At 45.6% G+C, this 22,496-nt stretch overlaps 1 protein-coding gene across 1 annotated transcript in view; it reads right to left on the bottom strand.

The window, feature by feature from the left end:
- PSAP (prosaposin) overlaps positions 1-22,123 on the bottom strand; it is a 34,075-nt gene extending 11,952 nt beyond the window's left edge. Inside the window, exons 1-6 of the mRNA XM_053586253.1 lie at positions 21,976-22,123; positions 6,541-6,674; positions 4,419-4,493; positions 3,399-3,524; positions 593-793; positions 68-211 (exon numbers count right to left, since the gene is read on the bottom strand). Of these exons, the coding sequence (XP_053442228.1) occupies positions 68-211; positions 593-793; positions 3,399-3,524; positions 4,419-4,493; positions 6,541-6,674; positions 21,976-22,015 (720 nt within the window). The 5' untranslated portion in view covers positions 22,016-22,123. The remainder of the gene's footprint in view (positions 1-67; positions 212-592; positions 794-3,398; positions 3,525-4,418; positions 4,494-6,540; positions 6,675-21,975) is intronic.
- Positions 22,124-22,496: the final 373 nt, after the last annotated feature.

Here is a 22,496-nt window from a genome sequence, read left to right as displayed (position 1 = left end):
CCACTCCTGTCTCTACAGCTAGCCCTGGCTCAGAACATCCTCTGACGCACTAGGAGATAAGGCTCACCATGTCAGACATGCCAGGCCCCAGCCGGTCACACTCCTCCTTGAAGTGCTCCACCAAGGCCTCCACAAAGGTGGAATTGGTCCTTACAGCATTCTGAATGTCAGTCACCATCTGAATGCAGTCCTGGCAAACGTTCCCATCATCCTACAGAGAAGGGGCGTTTAGGCTGGCAACACTGCAGCCAAGATGATTCGGATTCCTAGCAATGTCCTCAAGGCTCATGGCCACAGCACAAGGGGACTTGCTACATAATTCCTAATGTGCTTTAAAGGCTCTAAAAATTATTGACAGGCTTAAAATCAACTGAGTGTTTATCACAGTAATAGTACAGTATAAAAGAGAAAAAACATTCCATTATTTACAAGTTCTACGGTACAATCATTTGAAGGCTGGCTCATTTAACTGATAAGTCAAACAAAAAGATAGTTCTCCATTTAAGAAACAGGCACATACACAATCCCTTTCTTATCTCACTTCCAACGCAACCAAAAATTGGGTCCTCAGAGGCTGGGCCTGATGCCTTACCTTTGGTTGGGGCTTGCTATTGGGGCCATCCTGAGGGTAGAGCAGAAGAGGGATGTTGGCCATGAAGGGAGCCACCACCTCAGTCATGTCCAGTTCCGGGATCTTATTAGACTCAAGCTGCTTCTTGTGATTCAGCTCTGCCAAGTGCTTCTGAAGAGACTCACAGAGGTTGAGAGCAGAGCACACCTCCCCAGGACGGCTCTGGTGGGAAAGAACTCCAGCTGAGAATCCTCTCCAAAAGGGAAACAAAAACAAGCCATGGGCTGGACGCAGTGGATGAGGCCCATAATCCTAGCACTCTGGGAGGCTGAGGTGGGTGAATTGCATGAGCTCACAGGTTCAAGACCAGCCTCAGCAAGAGTGAGACTTCGTCTCTACTAACAGTTGGGGGTTGTGGTGGGTGCCTGTAGTCACAGCTACTTGGGAGGCTGAGGCAAGAGAATCACTTGAACCCAAGAGTCTGAGGTTGCTGTGAGCGAAGATGCCACAGTACTCTACAAGGGTGACCAAGTGAGACTCTGTCTCAAAAAAAATAAGCCACTTGGTGCCTTTAAATTAGTCTCTTTAAATCCCTCAAAAAGAAACATAAAACTAGGCTCAGCGCCTGTACTTCAGCGGCTAGGGTGCCAGCCACATACACCAGAGCTGGTGGGTTCGAACCCAGCCTGGGCCTGCCAAACAACAATGACAATTCCAACAAAAAAAAGCCAGGCGTTGTGGTGGGCACCTGTAGTCCCAGCTACTTGGGAGGCTGACCCCGCAAGAGAATCACTTTAGCCCAAGAGTTGCAGGTTGCTGTGAGCTGTGATGCCACAGCCCTCTACCAAGGGCGATAAAGTAAGATTCTGTCTCAAAAAAAAAAAAAAAAAAGAAAAGAAAAGAAATATGAAACTTTTTTGACCCGTGGTCAAACTCTCAATATAATTGAATATATCAAAATTACAATACAAGTACGCAACTAGTACCCAGCAGCCTCTAAACTTCCTAAATTGGGAAGTCCTGTTCAGCTTCCTAATGTTCTCCCTGCTCACTATCAGCTCCTCTTTAAAGGAAAATGAGCTTTTGGCTGGAGGGAGAAAGTCAGCAACTCTGAGCCACTGCCCCCAAACGAGCTAACACAACCGCCCAGTAAATACCTTCCACGTGCTGGCAACTCCCAAGTTTTCTTCTTGTATCTTGACTCATATACACATCACAGATAACCTGAAACTGACTTGATTCTACCCCATCTAACCTGCTCCTCCTCTGTCTCCATTTAAGCAAATAACACCATCTCCCCAGAAACCTGGAAGATACTCATAACTCTTCCCTTTCCTGTACAATTCTGCCAAAACCAAGTCCAGTGTGTTTATTCTCCAAAACAGAATTTGAATCAGCCATCTCCCCCATCCTTAACACATCTCACTCACAAAGGAAAGGAGCCCCAAGGGTCCTGCCAGTTTCTTCTCCTGCAACTGCTCCCCATCAATGGGACCGAGACCAAACCTTTTCAATAATGTACCTATGGTCATGCCACTCCTCTCCTTAAAAAGCTCCAAAGGCTTCCTGCGGCACTTGTAATCCCTAACCATGGCCTAGAAGGCCCTGCATGATGTAACCCCTGTCTTCCTCACCAAAACCTTGGTTTTGTCTAGAGACAGTTCCGTCCCTCTGGCCCTTTTCAGCTTCTTAAACACCTCGCCTTCTCAGAGCCTTTTTAGATTCCACAAAACTAGCTCCTTGTTTGTTGTTGAAAACCCAGTCTCTGGAATGTGGTTTGTGTACAACATATACTTGCTGAATGAAAGATGAGCATATCCTTGTAGCTGAGTCCCCAAGTACATTCCCATCCTCAACTATAAATTCACAGAATTTAACTCACAGAAGTGAAATTATTTGTTTGCTTAAGTGTCAATTAAAGTGGCTGGGCGCCCACAGAGCAGTGGTTACAGCACCAGCCACATACACCAAGGGTGACGGGTTTGAACCTGGCCCAGGCCACCTAACCAACAATGACAACTGGAACAAAAAATAGCCAGGCATTGTGTTAGGCACCTGTAGTGCCAGCTACTTGGGAGGCTGAGGCAACAGAATCACTTAAGCCCAAGAGTTTGAGGTTGCTGTGAGCTCTGACGCCACAGAACTCTATCAAGGGCAACATAGTGAGACTCTGTCTCCCAAAAAAAAAAAAAAAAGTGTCAGTTAAAGATTTGATATGAGCTACCCAACTGGCATCTATAAATGTTATGGGCGATTTTTCTTTCGATTTTATTTCATTTATTCATTTATTTATTTGGCACAGAGTGGCCTGCTGTGCCAAAACTATTTTGGACATAAAAACTTCAGTATGAAACTAATTTATGGCTTTCATATGAAAGCTATAACCCAGCTATAACCTAAGAATATGGGGGAGGAGGACAGGGAGGAGAGGGAGGGGAGAGGGGGAGGATGAGTGGAGGGAGGGTGATTGGTGTGATTACTTACGGTGCATCTTACAAGGGTATATGTGAAACTTAACTAAATGTAGAATATAAATGTCTTAACACAATAACTAAGAAAATGCCAGGAAGGCTATGTTAACCAGTGTGATGAAAATATGTCAAATGGTATATAAAACCAGTGTATGGTGCCCCATGATCGCATTAATGTACGCAGCTATGATTTAATAAAAAATAAAAAAAAAGCAAAAAAAAAAAGAAACTTTAGTGAACTGTTGAGGAATTCTAAGCTATGAACAGATTTTTCATTTTAATCATTCTACTCTAGCTGGTGCCTCTCTCAAGCCTCAGAAGCAGCTTAAAGGAAGAGCCCATTCCCCATCACTCACCATCTGTCCTTTAATCATGTCCAGGATTACAGGGAGGTAGGAGTCAACTATATCCTTGCACGAGGCAGACATGTTCGGTTTAGGAAGCCAGTCACAGGTCTTCTCCAAGTACGTAAGGATCTCCTCCTATGAGAGGACAGGTGGCAAGGGTCAAAATCAGGATAGCCTTCCTCCCTGCCAACAGGCAGTCCTTCTATGACTCCCAAAAAAGGCAAGTCTGGAGGGTGGCACCTCTGGCTCAGTGAATAGGGTGCTGGCCCCATTTACGGAGGGTGACAGGTTTGAACCCGGCCCCGGCCAAACTCCAACAACAACAACAAAAAAAAAAATAGCCGGGCACTGTGGCGGGCGCCTGTAGTCCCAGCTACTTGGGAGGCTGAGGCACCTAAGCCCAGCTGGAGGTTGCTGTGAGCTGCAACGCCATGGTACTCTACCGAGGGCGACAAAGTAAGACTCTGTCTCAAAAAAAAAGGCAAGTCTGGAAACAGCCAGGCTTTGGGGAAAAGGACATGGTAGAGGGCCAGCAGTTGCCCATAGCTCAATCAGATCGATCAAGCAAAAGCAGGCCAAGAAAATGCAAAACTAAGATTCTTACAATTTTATCAAGAAAAAAAAAAAAGAAGCTGACTTTAATCTGATCTGCAGTCCTACAGGCACAAAAGATTCTGAAAAGAGATGGCCAAATTGGACCTAGATGTTAGTGGCATGCACTATAGCATCCCCATTAACTTTGAGCATTTAACACAGTCCAGCAGTCAGCAGAAAAGGTCCTTCAGTCTATTTTTGTACAGCCCAGAGCTAAGAATGATCTTTACATTTTCAGTGCTTTTTTTAAAAAGGAACTGTGGCAGAGACAGTGTGTGGGCCATAAGGCCTAAAAGATTTCTCCTTGGCATTTGACATTTACCAAAGACATTTGTTGCCCCCAGGCCTATGTCATTCCGCTTTAGACCCCCTGAGCTCAAGGAACTGGTGTCCATGCCCATGGCTCACATGCTGTCCCTACTCACAGGTACTCACCTCAGTGGCATTGTCCTTCAGCATGTCGCCAGCTGCTGTGATAACATCTTTGCATACATCGCATGGAAGGGATTTCTAAGAGGAAAGAACATGAGGAGAGAGAACTGTATTTGTAAGATAGAATTCACACCTCACATAGCTAAAAACCCCTGAAGCCTATATCCTGTTCTATCTAACCACAGATAGGATCAAAACCACACCCCGGCTCCCCACCCTACATTAAAGCACTGGGACACCACAGGAAAGGAAGAAGTGGGATTTATTAGAATACTATCCTCTAATAGAAACTTTGTCTTGTGCGCTCTTCCCCTTAGCACCTTCTTCAATGTACAAGGCATAGATCAATTTCATATTAATGCTTGCAACAACTCTGAGGAAAGTGAGGCTCAGGTGAAATCACAGAGTCACATCAATACCACATGGAAGAGGTGGGTGGGGCAAGGAAATACATCCTGCACATTCACACAGAACTGGCTTTACCTGTGTTCTATCTGCCTCTTACCTCCCAGGCAAGTTAAGAATTTATGCCAGCTGGGTGCAGTAGCTCACACCTATAAGCACTCTGGGAGGCCGAGGCAGGTGGATTGCTAAAAATGGCCAGGCATTGTGGTGGGCACATGTGGTCCCAGCTACTTGGGAGGCTGAGGCAAGACAATTGCTTAGGCCCAGGAGTTTGAGGTTGCTGTGAGTTATGAGGCCATGGCACTCTACCAAGGGCAATGAAGTGAGACTCTGTCTCAAAAAAAAAAAAAAACAAAGAATTTATGCCTATCTCCTGATAAGCCTGGGCATCCATGGCCTACCCAATCCAGAAGCTAAGAACACTTCAGTGGAAGAAAACACAAACTCCCTTCTTGGTGTAAACTGACTTTCAACCCATGGGGAAGGAACTCAGATATCTGAATGAAATTAAGGACACCTATGAACTTAGGCACATTTAGAGAAACAACTTGAACCTTAGAACCTAGTTAGGCTAATATATTTGTATCCTCTCAGATACCATTTCCAGGACTCCCTCTGTCCCCCTCCATGGATACCCAAATCCTAGGATGCTCAAGCCCTCCACATGTCTGGAAACAGAGGGCCGACTACAATGTGCCTGGGGCCTTTGCAAGAGAGAGCCAGGCCACAACAAGACTGTCCAATCAAGAAAGTTTTAAAGCCCTCACTTAACACACATTAAACTCAGAAAAAGGAAGAAGTATTAAAACAGGAGTGAAGACAAATTAGGAACCAAGTCTGAAAGCAGTTTTGGCCTCAGAAGGCAGTTTTCCAGTGAATAATTCAGGAAGTATTTTGAAATGAACATTAAGCTTTCTTGTTACTGAAGGAGTGCTACTGGCCATTGATGACTTCTAGAACTCAAACTCCACTCGTTCACACTTGGCCTGTGCCACACAACGGCCACACATCCCAGAGGGAGCTGAGAGCAGCACCTTCTGCATTCTGTGGGCACAGCCAGCAAAAGTGGTCTCCTGAAGAGGGTGCAGGACTTGTGAAGAATGCGCACAGGGCCTGTCGTCTTAGACCACACCCTACATCCATATATGTGATATTTAACATCATTTAGATGAAACAGCAGCAGTCCTTTCCCAGTGTGGTTATAGCTAGAAATAAAAGTTTAAATAGCCACTAAGCTCCAGGGGTTTCCATCGGTGGTTTGCCTGTAAAAAGTGGGCTGAGGGGAGAACAAAACAATCAGAGAGAGAAGCCTGTACCCCTTGGAGTGACCTCGGATGGAGCCGCAGCTGTGAGCCCAGTGCTGGGAACAGGCCCTGCAAACCTCCTGGCCTTTGGGGAGCGAAATGGGATCTGCACAGAAGACCACAAGGCGGTGCAGCACAGAGTGGCAGGCATGGAGGACCTTGTCCTATCTGCCACCAAGAGACCAGGCAGCCTCAGGGAAACGAAATCTAACTTCTCTTAGCCTCTATTTCCTCTGTGGTAAAATGGGTACACCCACTGGCAGGTCCTGCCTCCCACACAGGTCACAATGAGGAACCAAAAAAAAAAAAAAAAACCAGACAAGAGAAAGTGCTATCAATTTGGCAATGAGTTAGAGGCACTAACAGGGACTCATGAGTAGTGCCAGGCTGGGACTAGAGGATGGGCAGGCACTCACCACTGTTGGCTTGTTCCAGACGGTCTGTAGGCAGTGCCTCACTGCCCCACAGTCAGCTGCCGTCTTCACATTCTGGCACCACACTGCCGAGCCTCTGCTGCATTCTTTCAGGCCAAGGACGGGGCCTGCGAAGGCTAAAAGGAAAACCAACAACAAAACCAACATGAAGAGGTGGCCCATTTTCCAGCAAACCAGGTCTACCTCACTTATTTACCCAGGGCCAAAGGCTAGTCCTGGCTTGTGAGCTGGACACCCTCACTTGGCCCCTCACCAGCCACATTAAACTCTAATCACAATGTCATGCAGCTATACCAGTCCGGAAGCTGGGATGTGACAGTCACAGAACTGGAAGAGACTCTGGCTCATTTTTATTCTCTACAACTACCTTTTTGTTGTAGAGAAAAGGGATTTTTTGTTTGGTTTGGGTTTTTTTGTTTTGTTTTTTGAGACAGGGTTTCACTCTGTCACCCAAGCTGGAGTGTAGCAGCATGATTTGTAGCCTCAAACCCCTGAAGCGATCCTCCTGCCTCAGCCTCCCAAACTGCTGGGACTAGAGGCATGAGCCACCACACCTCATTCTAACTACCTTTAAAAAAGTATTAGGCAGGCCAGGCTCAGTGGTTCACACCTGTAACCCTAGCACTCTGGGGAGGACAAGGTAGGTGGATTGTTTGAGTTCACAGGTTCAAGAACAGCCTGAGCAAAAAGCAAGACCCTGTCTCTACTAAAAATAGAAAAGCTAAGGCAAAAGGATTGCTTGAGCCCAAGAATTGGGGTTGCTGTGACAACCAAGGGTGACAAAGTGAAACTCTGTCTCCAAAATAAATAAATAAATAAATCTTTAAACCTTAAAAAGCTTCCATAAATAATGAAAGAAATCACAGGAGGAAATAGATTTAAATATAGAGAAGATTTTAACTTCTATGGGATGGAAGTTTTTTAAAAACCCATATCGAATACTACAAGATTCACATCTTTACAAAGATTCACATTACACAAAAACTATGATTCTTTTTTTTTTCTTCAGTTTTTGACCAGGGCTGGGTTTGAACCTCTGGTATGTGGGGCTGGTGCCTTACTCCTTGGGCCACAGGCACCACCCCAAAAAACTGTGATTCTTGAAGTTCTTCAAGTAGTCACTTTTATAAATCAAATTCTATTGTGTGCATCTTTGTATATAAACAAGTTCACTACCAGAAAATAAGACTGCATAAATCACTCTGATACCACTAAGTGAACATGTGTCTACCCAAAACCAGGCGCAGGTGTTTCATCTACTGTGGTTAACCAGGAAACGACTTGGGCAAAGTCCCATTCACAATTGGAAACAGGAAAAAACAGACAAAAGGTTCAACATCATCTGGGACGAAAGAAATGCAATGTTAAAGCAAGGTGCCATATACTGAAAGTTAAGTTAGGCAAGGGGGAGAGATGGGTGTTGCAGCACATCCCAGCAATCCCACTACCTGGGAGACTGAGGCAGATGGCAGGATCATTTGAGGCCAGGAATTTGAGGCTGCAGTGAGCTAAGATACCACTGCACTCCAGCCTGGGAGACTGAGACCCTGTCTCAAAAAGAGATTAATCTGGGCAACATAAAGAGACCCCCATCTCTATTTAAAAAAAAAAAAAAAAAAAAGAGCTCAGGAGGGATAAAGAAACTTGAAAGGCATGTCATGGGATAGGGACAGCTAGTAATAAAAGATTCATTCTTCTAGGGCTAACATCAGTGTGACTGGTAAGTCCTTCTCAAACTAATGTATTTTCAAGGATTGGAAAAAAAATCCCTCTTCAGTTGCTTAAGGCCAGGAGTTCAAGACCAGCCTGAGCAAGAATGAGATCATCTCTACTAAAAGTAGAAAAATTAGCCAGGCATGATGGCATGTGGAGTTTGAGATTGCTGTGAGTGAGGCTGATACCACGGCATGCTAACCTAGATGATGGAGTAAGGCTCTGTCTCCAGGTGATGCTCGTAGCTTAGTGGGTAGGGCATCAGCCACATACACCAAGGCTGGTGGGTTCAAACCCAGCCTGGGCCAGCTAAAACAACAATGACAACTCCAACAACAACAAAAAAATAGCCTGGCGCTATGGTGGGTGCCTGTAGTCCCAGCTTCTTGGGAGGCTGAGGCAAGAGAATCGCTTAAGCCCAGGAGTTGGAGGTTGCTGTGACCCGTGATGCCACAGAACTCTACTGAGGGTGACAGAGAGACTGTCTCAAAAAAAAAAAAGAACAAAGCAAGATAGCTGGCTGCATTATCATTTTTTTGAACTCTCAATATTTTGTTGTGTATACAATTTTTAAAAAAAATATTTTATAAGCTGCCTAGAGAGCAGAGTGCCTGTGCTGCTTCTTTTTTTCTTTTTTTTTGAGACGGAGTCTATGTCACCCTCGATATAGTGCTATGGCACTGCAACCTCAAACTCTTGGGCTCAAGCAATTCTCTTGCCTAAGCCTCCCCAGCAGCTGGGACTACAGGCACCTGCCACAGCACCTGACTATTTTCTTGCTGCAGTTGTCATTGTTGTTTAGCTGGCCCGGGCCAAGCTCAAACCCACCAGCCTCGGTGCACGTGGCTGACACCATAACCATTGTGCTACAGGCGCCGAGCCAAGTGCCTATGTTTCTTAAAACAAGTCTATAGTACCCTTGATGTTAGAACCAAAAATGGAGACAAAGCTCTCAGATTCACATCATTCCTCTAACTCAACTATTCAGCTAGGAAGCAGGTCAGACTAATACAGAGGATGACAGCAAGGGTCAAACTCCAAACGCCAGCAGCTATCACAGCAGAGGTGAACCCACTTCTGTTGTAAACAGGAGACATGCGGCCCAAGTCTGCGAAGAAAACCCAAAAGCCACTTGGGAAACATGTTTTTCAGAAATCAAGTCGTATGCTGGTTAGCCTTACAAGCCAAATGAGAGGGCACAGCAATTCTATCCACATATAACACACATATACAGTAAACACCCACAGAGGTAGGTGGGTTTTCTTCCTCTAGGAGAGAGAAGGGAATAAAATAATAATGAATCCCAAAAAAAGTTTAAGCCAGATCACCTGCTCCCCTTCAGACACCAACAAATGAATTACTAATCTGATGCCCAAATTATACCTTTCCTTGACCCTTGGGAGCAAAATCACAAACCCAACCAGTTCACAACCTCAGCCAAACTGGTCACACTTCAAAAGCTGTTGGTTTTAACTGTGGTTTCCATGGGGAAATGTGCCAGATTCCATTAAGTACTAAGCTCTACAGACAGCTCACAAAGTTTTATTAAACCCATAATGGTTAACCCATCATGCAGCCAAGCTAGGCTGATGCCAGCCCTAGTCACAGGTCCAAGGAAAGGGCTCAAAGGGAGGCAAACATTGAGTTTTGAAAATGAGGGTTCTGGGGAGCACAGCATCACAGAGACTGCATCAATGGGAGCCCCAAGACCATGCCCTCACAAGAGCTGGGCCCCCAGGACCCCTGAAAAGCACCACTGCCTGGTTCAGGAAGGGGCCCATGTAATGAACAGGAAGTTATCAAAATGAGTCTGTAGGAAAAGGAATGCTCAGTGACACATAGGGAAGCCAGAAGAGGACTGACAGGGATGTCAGCAACAGAGCAAGACAGAGGGTTCACCAAGAAAAGCAACACGAGTGACAATTCTCCATTCTTACAAATGCTCATAGAGTCTAACTACTTTCTCCAAACTTTTCAGCCAGCAACTACCTACACTTGACAAAAATCTACCAGAGTTCTGGGAACACAATTCAGTATCATAGGCCCCTATACAGCAAGAATACTTTGTAGGTTGTTTAGTCCTTTTAGGAATTTAAAATAGTAATCATTTTCAATAATGACTTTAGGTTTTGGCCAGGCTGTTTCAGACTGAAAATAATCTCAGGCAGCCCCCATTAGCTGAAACCCATCCAGCTAACCCAAACCTACTGTCAGTTCCAAATCCCAAAGGTCACTGCTAATCAGTGTTTTACTGAGTGGTAAGCAAGCCTCTACCACAGAACTAGAGGTAAAAATATATGCATGGCGGAGAACTTGTTACACTTACAAAGTCACTGGTCCCCCGTAGTTAGTGGTTGGGGGGGGGGGAGTCATCAGGTTCTAGCCTAAAACATATGATACAGACACCAAGAAATAAAACTTAAGTTCCAGCTCCTAGATATTTAGTTCTTAGCAAGACATCTCCAGCCGAAAACCAAACTTACAAGGGTAGTATGTATTATAAAAACAGTGCGCTATATGGCAGATTTGATTCCCTAGGCTGACACCAAGAGAACAACCGAATATCCTCAGGATCAGTAATGACTGAGCGTCCTCAGTCTCGAGTGACACATACACGCTGCTGAGGGGGAGATATGCTTACCCAAGAGCTGATTTCCTGAGAGTCAGAACTTTTGGGACATGGATCTCAAGTGGCATTTACTGCCACTTCCCTTTGCTCCACTCCTAAGAAGACAAAGAACAAATTTCCCCCATACATTCCAGAAAATGTATTCACATACCATTTCAGGAAGTTTTCAGGAACCCCAGCTGTGCATTTAAGTACAAAACTCCAGAAACAAGGATTTTTTTTTTCCTCCACACAAGTGGAAAACAACCAAGATGAAGGCACTTTTTGTTACCTGATTTCAGAACCGGGCCAAGGCCAGTGCTGTCAAGCAGAGACCAAAGTGAACAGTCACTGACTTTGGCCCCAGGAGTAAGTGATGTGCTATGACGTGGCAGAAGAAACGAGGATGCTGGGGAGCAGCAAAGGGAAGGCTAACAAAGCCTTCTTAAAAACGAAATGGGAAGCTGCGCCTGTAAGATGGGGACACGCTGGCTAAGTGCAAAATAGTAGGGGAGTTCCAGAGCATTACAAAGGAGAACAGTTCTCTTGGGCAAAGCAGAAAGACTGTCCATTGTCCTCTCAGGAGTGGAGCAAAGAAAGGGAAGTGGAAGAAGCCAGGCTGCAATGGCAGACAGATCTCAGGTACACTGGGAAGGGCCTCACCTGCCCCACACACCCCAAGGGTTCACCGGAGGGGCAATATTACAGGAACCTCGAGGTACTTCTGAGAGGGGACAGGACAAGCAAGCTCGCACTTGTGTCTCAACTACCCAGGCAGGAGGTGGCAGAGAAACTGAACAGAAGTGTGAGATACAGATAACAGGGCACCTAAATGGAAGGTTAATTAATTCAAAAAAGTCCAAACAAAGGCTCGGCGCGGATAGCTCAGCAGCTGGGTGCCAGCCAAGTACACTGGAGCTGGCAGGTTCGAATCCAGCCTGGGCTACTAAACAACAATGATAAGCACAACCAAAAACCAGTTGGGAGTTGTGGTGGGCACCTGCAGTCCCAGCTAGTCGGGAGGCTGAGGCAAGAGAATCACTTGAGCCCAAAAGTTTGAGGTTGCTGTGAGCTGTGACACCATGGCAGTCTACCCAAGGCAACAGCTTGAGACTCAAAAAAAAAAGTACAAACAATAAAAGTAGCAAAGGCTGAGAGGCTAGGAGAAAGAGTCCATAAGTCAGCAGGAAAATGAAACAGCAGTCTGTGAGGCTAAAGAGAAAACAAAACCAGAAAGCAAAGGCCAGCAGCAGGAGGATGGAGGTGGTGGCCAGGGCTGCAGCTGCCTCCTCTGGCATGAGTGGATGTTGGGCACAGGTCACAGGAAGGGCGGGCATACCGTGAGCACAGCGAGAAGCTCAGCAGAGGCAGGAAAGTGAAGGCATGTGACACCATTCCAGAGGCCCCTAGAGAATCAGAGATGTGCATCCAGCTGTTCCAGAGATAAACAGTCATCTTCAAACAGGCAAAGGACACCTTCCACCATTCAAGTGGGAACAGGGGAAGAAAGCCATTCTGGGCGGTTCCACACCAGACCTCAGAACAATGGGTAGAGGTTAAGGAAAGCAGAATGCAGCTCAATATAAGGAACGTATATAACTCCCACAGGAGGACAGAGAGAGACTGGGTGACCCCATCAGGTGGAAGCAGCCAGGAAGAAATAAAATGCTCAACCTATGAGCAATTCCACCAGAGATGGACACTCTAAGTGATGAGATGGACCAGAAGACCTCCACAGGGCTAGAGTCTTCTCCTTGTAATAACGAGGCAGATGCCTGGGCAGCTGTAGCTCAGCGGCTAGGGCACCAGCCACACACACTGGAACTGGTGGGTTTGTACCCAGCCTGGACCTGCCAAACAATGACAACTACAATAGCCAGGCCATTATGGCAGGCGCTGTAGCCCCAGCTACTTGGGAGGCTAAGGCAAGAGAATCACTTGAGCCCAAGAGTTTAAGGTTGCTGTGAACTGTGTGATGCCACAGCACTCTACCAAGAGTGATAAAGTAAGACTCTGTCTAAAAGAAAAAAAAAAAAAAAAACACTACCCAAAACCACTTTCTGGTGAGTTATTTCTCAAAAACATGCTGCCAGTCAAGTTTTAACCTCTATTCTCATCCTCCTACACCCTGTCCCCAAATACCAACTTCCTTGTCTGGGGCAGAATGTTGAACTCTAAGAAAGTTCTTAGAATGTCTGCCTGACACGCTGGAGACTTCTGATTACACGCGTCATTGAAGACATGAACAACGCATAGTGCCTGGCCTGTTTTTTGTTTTTGTTTTTGTTTTTTCAAAGATGGGGGGCATGGCTGGCTCACGCCTGTAATCCCAGCACTCTGGGAGGCCAAGGCGGATGAACTGCCCTGAGCTCACAGATTCAAGACCAGCCTGAGCCAAAGCGAGACCCCCATCTCTAAAACGAGCTGGGTGTAGTCCCAGCTGCTTGGGAGGCTGAGGCAAAAGAATCACTTGAGCCCAAGTGTTGGAGGTTGCCGTGAGCTATGATGCCACAGCACTCTACCAAGGGTGACAAAAATGAAACTCTGTCTCAACAAAATAAATACATAAAAAATAACAAGTGGCACCTGTAGCTCAGCAGCTAGGGCACCAGCCATGTACACCGAGGCTGACAGGTTCAAGGCCTGGGCCAGCTAAAACAACAACTGCAACAAAAATATAGCTGGGCATTGTGGCCTGTAGTCCTACCTACTTGGGAGGCTGAGGGCAAGAGAATTGCTTAAGCCCAAGAGTTTGAGGTTGCTGTGAGCTGTGACACCACAGCACTCTACCCAGGTGAGTAGAGTGGACTCTGTCTCAAAAATAAATTAATTAAAATAAATAAAGCTAATTAAAAAAATAAACAAATAAAAATAAAAAATAACAAGATGGGATTTGGGCCAGGCACAGTGGATCACACCTATAATCCCAGCACTTGGGAAGCCGAGGCAGGTGGATTGTCTGAGCTCACAGGTTCGAGACTAGCCTGAGCCAGCACGAAACCTCATCTCTAAAAATAGCCGGGCATGATGGCAGGCGCATGTAGTCCCAGCTACTTAGGAGGCTGAAGTAAGAGAATCACTTAAGCCCAAGAGTTTGAGGTTGCTGTGAGTTATGACACCATGGCACTCTACCAAGTGTGACAAAGTGAGACTCTGTCTCAGAAAACAATAACAATAATAAATAAATAAATAAAAGATGGATTTAGCTTATATTGCCATGCTGGCCTCCAATTCCCAGGCTCAAAGATCCTTCTGGCCTCAGCCTCTCGAGTAGCTAGGACTACAAGTGGGCCTTTTAAGACACAGATTTCAATGACAGTTCCTTAGGAAAGAGGTGAGTGCTCTGGCCTTTTTACGCTCCAGGCCAAGAAACCACCAGCCATTTATTATTCTGTCGCTGTTACCTGAAAACAAGCCTAAGCCCAGCTAATATACACACTTAACTACCTCGTTCACAAGAATAGCCTCAAAATGACAAGACTTTTCTAAGGCTTACCTCCAACAAGGACATTAAAAAGCCCATCTGTACACAATGTAATTACCAAAGATTTTCACAACCTCAGAATGACAGGGACCACCTTTCCTAGAATGTGTAAAACAATCAGCCTCATTATTTTAGCCATACGACATAGGTTTTCCTTTCAAATATTTTAGAAACATAAGTTAAATACTGTGAATCTAGCTACCAAAACTGACAAACAAAAAGATAACAGAAAATATACGCAACTTCCCAGTGCAGACAGAGCATGCATTCCACAGGGCTGTGGATCTGCTGCCAGGGTAATCTGTCACCATGGCAACAGGCAGACTGCTAGGAAACGGAGAGGACAACCCCAGAAGAGGCAGCTTATTCTACCTCAGGTCCCCTGCGTTCCAGAATTTCTCAGAGGAATTCATGTCTTCCATCCCCCTAAGAGCAGGAGTTAATGCAATGTCTTCAACACTGACTACTCATTCAGCTAGTGTCACAAACAGCCTTCATGGCAAACAGCACATCTCCCTCCTTTACAGAAGCCCACATCTGCAAAACATTCTGGATAGCAGAATAAAAACACCATCCACTAAATCATTCAGGATAACATATAGAGATAGCCTGCTTTGATTCTCAAGAAATAAGGTCCTCTTATCATAAAAATATCAGTGTCAATAAAGCTCTTAACCTTGCTAGGCTGACATCCCATCACCTCTGGCCTAATAATTGTAATTTAAGACAAAGGTTCTTTCTTCCCTACTTCTCCTCTCCTGCTACTGCCTCACTTTCTAATTTTCTTCACATGCCAGATCAATCCAAGGTAAGAAATCTATCTACGTAGAGAAGGCAACAGAATCCTCAGGTAAATTATCTTGTGCAATGACAGGCTGGGGACAAGAATGCAATCTTCTCAGACCATCATACAAGAGTAATGCAATGAAAGCTTAATTTGGAGAAGAGACATTCCTAACTAGGTCATTCAAGAACACCTAGTCCAATAAAAATTCCTAACAAAGCTCTCCTTTCAAAGTACCAGCTTGTCAGGTGATAGTCAAATCACCTTAGATAAGATTATGCTATAACCACTGACCATGAAAAAGCCAGCTGCTGGCAGGACTGCCCAGGTTCAGGTCAGGTCAGCAGGTACAGGAAAGGGACAGAGGGAGCTGTGTGGTTCCGAATAGATCCTTGAGGGAGCTGGTCCAAGGCAATGCTGCTCTGCATATCCAGTATGTCCTGCAGAAGTCCATTCAGTTGGCCACCCAAACTGGCTCTGGCTCTGTACACTGATCCCTGCTAACCAGCTCGCATGATCTGGTTTCCTTATTTCCACTAATAAGGAAATTCAGTATTCAACTTGTCTCACATGATTATTAGTATTTAATAGGAATACTGCCTTCACTTAAGATAATGAAATCTGGCTCGGTGCCCGTAGCACAGTGGTTACAGCACCAGCCACCTACACCGAGGGTGGCAGGTTCGAATCCAGTCTGGGCCAGCTAAACAACTGTAACAACAACAAAAAAATAGCCCCCTTCCTTTCGGCCGGAGATGCCATCTTCCACTAATTCACCAAAATGACAACCACAAAGGGAAAGAGGAGAGGCACCCGATACATGTTCTCTAGGCCTTTTAGAAAACATGGAGTTGCTCCTTTGGCCACATATATGCGAATCTACAAGAAAGGTGATACTGTAGACATCAAGGGAATGAGTACTGTTCAAAAAGGCATGCCACACAAATGTTACCATGGCAAAACTGGAGGAGTCTACAATGTTACCCAGCATGCTTGGCATTGTTGTAAACAAACAAGTTTAAGGGCAAGATTCTTGCCAAGAGGATTAACGTTCGCATTGAGCATATTAAGCACTCTAAGAGTTGAGATAGCTTCCTGAAACGTGTGAAGGATGATCAGAAAAAGAAGGAAGCCAAAGAGAAAGGTACCTGGGTTCGACTGAAGCGCCAGCCTGAGCCACCCAGAGAAGCCCACTTTGTAAGAACCAACAGAAAGGAGCCTGAGCTCCTGGAACCCATTCCCTATGAATTCATGGCATAATAAGTATGTAACATAGCACACAGGAGTACCAGTGGACATGTTTTTAGGTGCAAGAACCTATTTATTCCTCATGAGCTCATGGCATAATAGGTGTACAGCATAGCACACAGATAACCAATAGACCCCATGTAACAATGATACAAGGTGCTGGAACCTATTGTCCTAATGCTATAATTGGGTAAATGAGGTAAAAGCTATGTTGATTAGGATGATGTAAGCACTCCAATTTGTACAAATAATCAACACATTGAAAATAGCATAAATGTATTTATGATCTATGTACAAAAGACTTAATAAAAAAATAAAAATAATAGAAAAATTTGCCAGACATTGTGGTCTACTGTCCCAGCTACTGGGGAGACTGAGGCAGGAGAATCGACTGAGCCCAGTACTAAGGACTTTGAGGTGGTTGTGAGCTAGGCTAACACCTTGGCACTCTAGCCTAGGGCAACAGAATGAGACTCTGTCTCAAAAAAAAAAAAAATTCATTAACATGTTCCTTGGGGCCCACGGTGGCAGTGGCTCACGCCTGTAATCCTAACACTCTGGGAGGCCTAGGCAGGTAGAACTTGAGTTCACAAGTTCAAGACCAGCCTGAGCAAAAGTGAGACCCCATCTCTACTAAAAATAGAAAAACTGAAGCAAGAAGATCGCTTGACCCTATAGTTGGAAATTGTTGTGATCTATTATGCCCCGGCACTCTACCCAGGGAAACAGCTTGAGACTGTCTCAAAAAAAAAAAAAAATGTTGCTTGGAAGAATCACAAGCAATAAAAAAGAAAAAACTCATTAACACGTAATTGGTTTATCAGTACTTCAAAATGATTAATTTTGAAATTTTGTCAGCATAAGACCGGATGCAGTGGCTCAAGCCTATAATTCTAGCACTCTGGTTGGCCAAGGCGGTGTACTGCTGGAGCTCATGAGTTCAAGACCAGCCTGCGCAAGAGCGAGACTCCTGTCTCTACTAAAAATAGAAAAACTAAGGCAAGAGAATCACTTGAGCCCAAGAGTTGGAGGTTGCTGTGAGTTATGATGCCCTGGCACTCCACCCAGGGCGACAGCTTGAGACTGTCACAAAAAAAAAAATAAAAAATAAATAAATTTTGTCAGTACAATTTGTAAGAGAGTAAATATTAATACAACCCAGAGACAAAAGCTTTTTGGGGTCTCCAGTAACTTGAGTGTACAGAGAAAAGTTTGAGAATCACCAGTCTATAAATCACCATTTATAGAACCACTTCTGGAACAAAAGTTGAGGGGAAATGACTTCCTCAAATTATAGCTGGTTCACTTTCAGATTTACCTCAGAGCTACCAGAAATATATATGTTACTATCTATGTAAAACTCTCTCCAAGAAGTTTGCCAGGAACAGGAGGGAGCGTCCATCCTGGACACAAACTATTATAATAGTCACTCTTGGTTTGCCAACTCCTAAAAACAATTTCTAAGCCCAAGAGCTGAAAGTTGCTGTGAGCTGTGACACCACAGCACTCTACCCAGAGGGCAACAAAGACTCTACCTCAAAAAAAAAAAAAAAAGCAACCATAGAGTTCTAGTACCCCTAGAAAAAACACATCTTCCTCAGTGTAGGGCAAACACCATTCCGCTGGTTAGCAACTACACAAGTGGCAGTAGTCAGGGCTTCAGGCCTAAGCACTTACCACGCACATTAATACTCGCCTTTTTCCATTAGGAGAATCACCCAGCAGCATACCCTTATTGCATGATCCATTTGTAAAAGCTCAAAAACGGCAGTTTTTACTTCTATGGTGTTAAAAAGTTAACCAATTTGGCTGGGCACAGTAGCTCGTGTCTGTAATCCTAACATTTTGGAAGGGGAGGATTGCTTAAGCCCCCAAATTTGAGGTTGCTGTGAGCTAGGATGAGGCTGTGGCACTCTAGCCTGGGGCAACAGAGGGAAACTGAGTCTCAAAAATTAAAAAAAGGCTCTGCGCCTGTGGGTCAAGCGGCTAAGGCACCAGCCACATACACCTGAGCTGGCAGGTTCAAACCCAGCCAGGGCCCGCCAAACTGTTGCAATGACAGCTGCAACCAAAAAATAGCTGGGTGTTGTGGTAGGCGCCTTAGTCCCAGCTACTTGGGAGATGGAGGCAGGAGAATCACTTAAGCCCAGGAGTTGGAGGTTGCTGTGAGCTGTGATGCCACAGCACTCTATCCAGGGCCATGGCTTGAGGCTCTGTCTCAAAACAAAAATTTTTTTTTAAAAAGGGGGGGGGGCGACACCTGTGGCTCAGTGAGTAGGGCGCCAGCCCCATATACCCAGGGTGATGAGTTCCAACCCGGCCCCAGCCAAACTGCAACAACAACAATAAAAAAGAAGCCGGGCTTTGTGGCAGGCACTGTAGGTCCATGCTGATGGAGTCCTGGGTTCTGGTCCTGACATCCCAAGTAACTGGCCTATCCTTTGGGAGAGTCACCTCTATATCATCATTCCTTACAAAGAGGTTAAGATTTGGCGCTCTCCAATTCTCCCATCATACCATCACTTCATTTTCTTCAGGTAGGGAAAAAGGGATGACTGGATGGGTGGAAAAGAAACTCAAAAGCAAATGTTTACCACTAGGACATCAACACAAACATAAAACCTCTGCAGATTCAGGATGGTACAGCCATACTACAGTAGTTCGACGATTAAAGTTCAAAGTGCTTCCCAGGAAGCAGGCAATGGCTGTAGTCACCATGCACTTTTACTAACAAACTCAATATTGATGGTTTTAAAAATTTTAGGAGTAACATTTCCAAAATGCCACAATGGAATCAGATCTGTCAAGGCAAGCTAGCATTCAAACACTGTTACCAGCATGACCTTGGTATAATCCTAAAGGCAGAGCAGCAAAATTAGACCAAGGCCATTATAACACCTTTCACTTAAAGAGTTCACAGAAGAGGGTCCCATGGTTAACTAAACATTATGCTTAACCACACTCCTACATATACCAGAGGTAGATTTTACATTTCCAAAGAAATAATTAAGTCCCTTATGGATGATGTGAATGAATCAGAACTTAAGGGTCTCATGAATAATGACTTAATATCAGAAGAACAATAGTTGGATATTGTAAAAATAAAAGAGGTGGGGGAAGAAAGAAAAAAATCGCTCTAAATCAATATAGAAAATTTAAAGACTAGCAGTTTAATTAAGCAGACCATGGAATAACAGCAATATAAACTTGATTAAAAAACCAAAAAACTTTTATTGTTTATTGCAGCCCAATTCATAATTGCTAAGTCATGGAAGAAGCCCAAATGCCCATGGGCCCATGAATGGATTGATAAATTGTGGTATATGTACACCATGGAATATTATGCAGCCTTAAAGAAAGATGGAGACTTTACCTCTTTCATGTTTACATGGATAGAGCTAGAACATATTCTTCTTAGCAAAGTATCTCAAGAATGGAAGAAAAAGTATCTAGGGCGGCGCCTGTGGCTCAGTTGGTAGGGCGCAGGCCCCATATACCGAGGGTGACGGGTTCAAACCCGCCCCGGCCAAACTGCAACCAAAAAATAGCCGGGCGTTGTGGCGGGCGCCTGTAGTCACAGCTGCTCGGGAAGCTGAGGCAAGAGAATCGCTTAAGCCCAGGAGTTGGAGGTTGCTGTGAGCTGTGTGAGGCCACGGCACTCTACCAAGGGCCATAAAGTGAGACTCTGTCTCTACAAAAAAAAAAAGAAAAGAAAAAGTATCCAATGTACTCAGCCCTACTATGAAACCAATTTATAGCTTTCGTATGTAAGCTATAACCCAATTATAGCCCAAAAAGGGGAAAGGGGAAAGGGAGGGGAGGGGAGGGGTGGGGGGAGGGTGGGTGAAGGGAGAGTAATTGGTGGGACCACACCTAGGGTACATCTTACAAGGGTAATGTGAAATTTACCAAATGTAGAATATAAATGTCTTAATACAATAACTAAGAAAATGCTGTGAAGGCTATGTTAACCAGTTTGAAAATATTTCAAATTGTATATAAAACCAGCACATTGTACCGCATGATTGCATTAATGTACACATTTAATAAAGAAAAATCTTTCTGGGCGGCGCCTGTGGCTCAGTCGATAAGGCGCTGGCCCCATATACCGAGGGTGGCAGGTTCAAACCTGGCCCAGGCCAAACTGCAACCAAAAAATAGCCGAGCGTTGTGGCCAAGGCTGAGGCAAGAGAATCGCTCAAGCCCAGGAGTTGGAGGTTGCCGTGAGCTGTGTGAGGCCACGGCACTCTACTGAGGGCCATAAAGTGAGACTCTGTCTCTACAAAAAAAAAAAAAAAAGTGAGACCCCATCTGTACTAAAAATAGAAAAACTGAGGCAAGAGGATTGCTTGAGCCCAAGTTGGAGGTTGCTGTGAGCTAAGATGCCATAGCACTCTAGCCAGGGCAACAGCTTGAGACTGTCTCAAAAAAAAAAAAAAAAAAATCAAGAGTTAGAGAACAAAGAATGTGGTGACACAGCAGGAAGGCCCCTTCTAATTCCAGGAAGGCAACCCAGCTGGTTCCCAAAGGTAGCCTTCAGAATTAGCTGTGATTTTAACAACCATGCGTACTATTTCAGGTCAATAGATAGAAATACTTTTTGTCTACTTACATTTTCCCCAACATAAAGGCCACTGCTAAAATCGGTGAATATCTGTGCAAGACTATTTATTTATTTATTTTGAGACAGAGTGTCACTCACTGCCCTGGGTAGAGTGCTATGGCGTCACAGCTCACAGCAACCTCAAACTCTTGGGCTCAAGTGATCCTCTTGCCTCAGCCTCCCAAGTAGCAGGGGCTACAGGCGCCCACCACAACGCCCGGCTAGTTTTCTCTATTTTCAGTAGAGACCAGGTCTCGCACTTCAGAGCTCAATCCACGGGTCTCGGCCTCCCAGAGTGCTAGGATTACAGGCATGAGCCACGGCGCCTGGCCTTGTGCAAGACATTTTAAAGCAAGTGAGTCCGAGGACTTCATGACAAAATGACTGGGACCACAAAACTCTATGTCTGAGTAATACCCGAGATCCAGAGTAAATACATATGCAAACGTAAACATCAACAGAGATGACAGGCTTATGTGATTCCTGTAGACTGTGTACTCCCCTTACAAGACGGAGCAACCGAGGCCAGCGGCCGACGTCCTGTCCGATGGGGCTCCAGTCCATTTCGATCACGTGTGACCAGCACCAACATAACAAAAGCTGCGGGAGGAGTCACCCTACAAGACCCACCCCCACACGAGAAGGGCAGCCTAAGGCTCCCCTAGCCTTGCAGGCACGCACTCGAGCCCCCCCCCCCACCCCCCGAGAGAAAGGCCACCTACCCAGCCCTACCCGCCTCACCCCTACACAGGCCCTGGGCAACTCGTTCCGGGGCTGCGAAAACCCGGTCTCCCAGCGCCTCCCGCAGCCTCAGGGCCGCCCCAACAGGTACAGGCCCGGCGTCCAAGCGTGCGCAGTGCGCGCCTCTCGCCAACCAGGACAAGGGAAGCGGAGGGACCAGTCACTGTACAGCCCATTCAGGGGCCAGTGGACGCTGCGGGTGGGCCTTTCCCGAGGCTAGGGATCGCAGGGCTTACCCGAGCCCAGGAGGCCGGCCAGAAGGAAGAGAGAGTACATGGCGCCGCGTGACTCCGTCGTCTGCAATGCAGAGCGTCAGCTGATGTGGGGCTAATATAAACCTGCCCCACCCCCCGAAGCCGCCCACTGCGCAGGCGCAAACCCCGCCCCGGCTGGGCCTGCAGCCTGACTCAGCGCTGCCCCGGGCGCCTGCGCGAAGTGGAGGCGCAAAGGGAAAGGTGGGAGAGAAAGCGGGTAGGGAGGAGAAAGAAGGTGGGATGCGGAGAGGAGGAGGAGAAAGGAAACAGAAAAGGGGAAAGAAGGTGGGATGAGGAGGGGAGGCGAGGGGGAAGAGCTGGTGGGGGAAAGGCAAAGATCCTAAAAGAAAAATCCTACTAATTGAGTAAATTGGTGTTAGGAATTATATGTAATATATATACATAAAAAATACCTTTTCAGCTTCACTTTTGTTTTCTTCTGTGCCATACCATTTGCTATTACTAGTACCATTTTACAGTTGAGAATTACTACTCTGTAGGGG

The sequence above is a fragment of the Nycticebus coucang genome, chromosome 3, assembly GCF_027406575.1.
Source record: "Nycticebus coucang isolate mNycCou1 chromosome 3, mNycCou1.pri, whole genome shotgun sequence".
In the NCBI taxonomy this organism is placed as follows: domain Eukaryota; kingdom Metazoa; phylum Chordata; class Mammalia; order Primates; family Lorisidae; genus Nycticebus; species Nycticebus coucang.
This window is presented reverse-complemented; position numbering and strand designations above follow the sequence as displayed.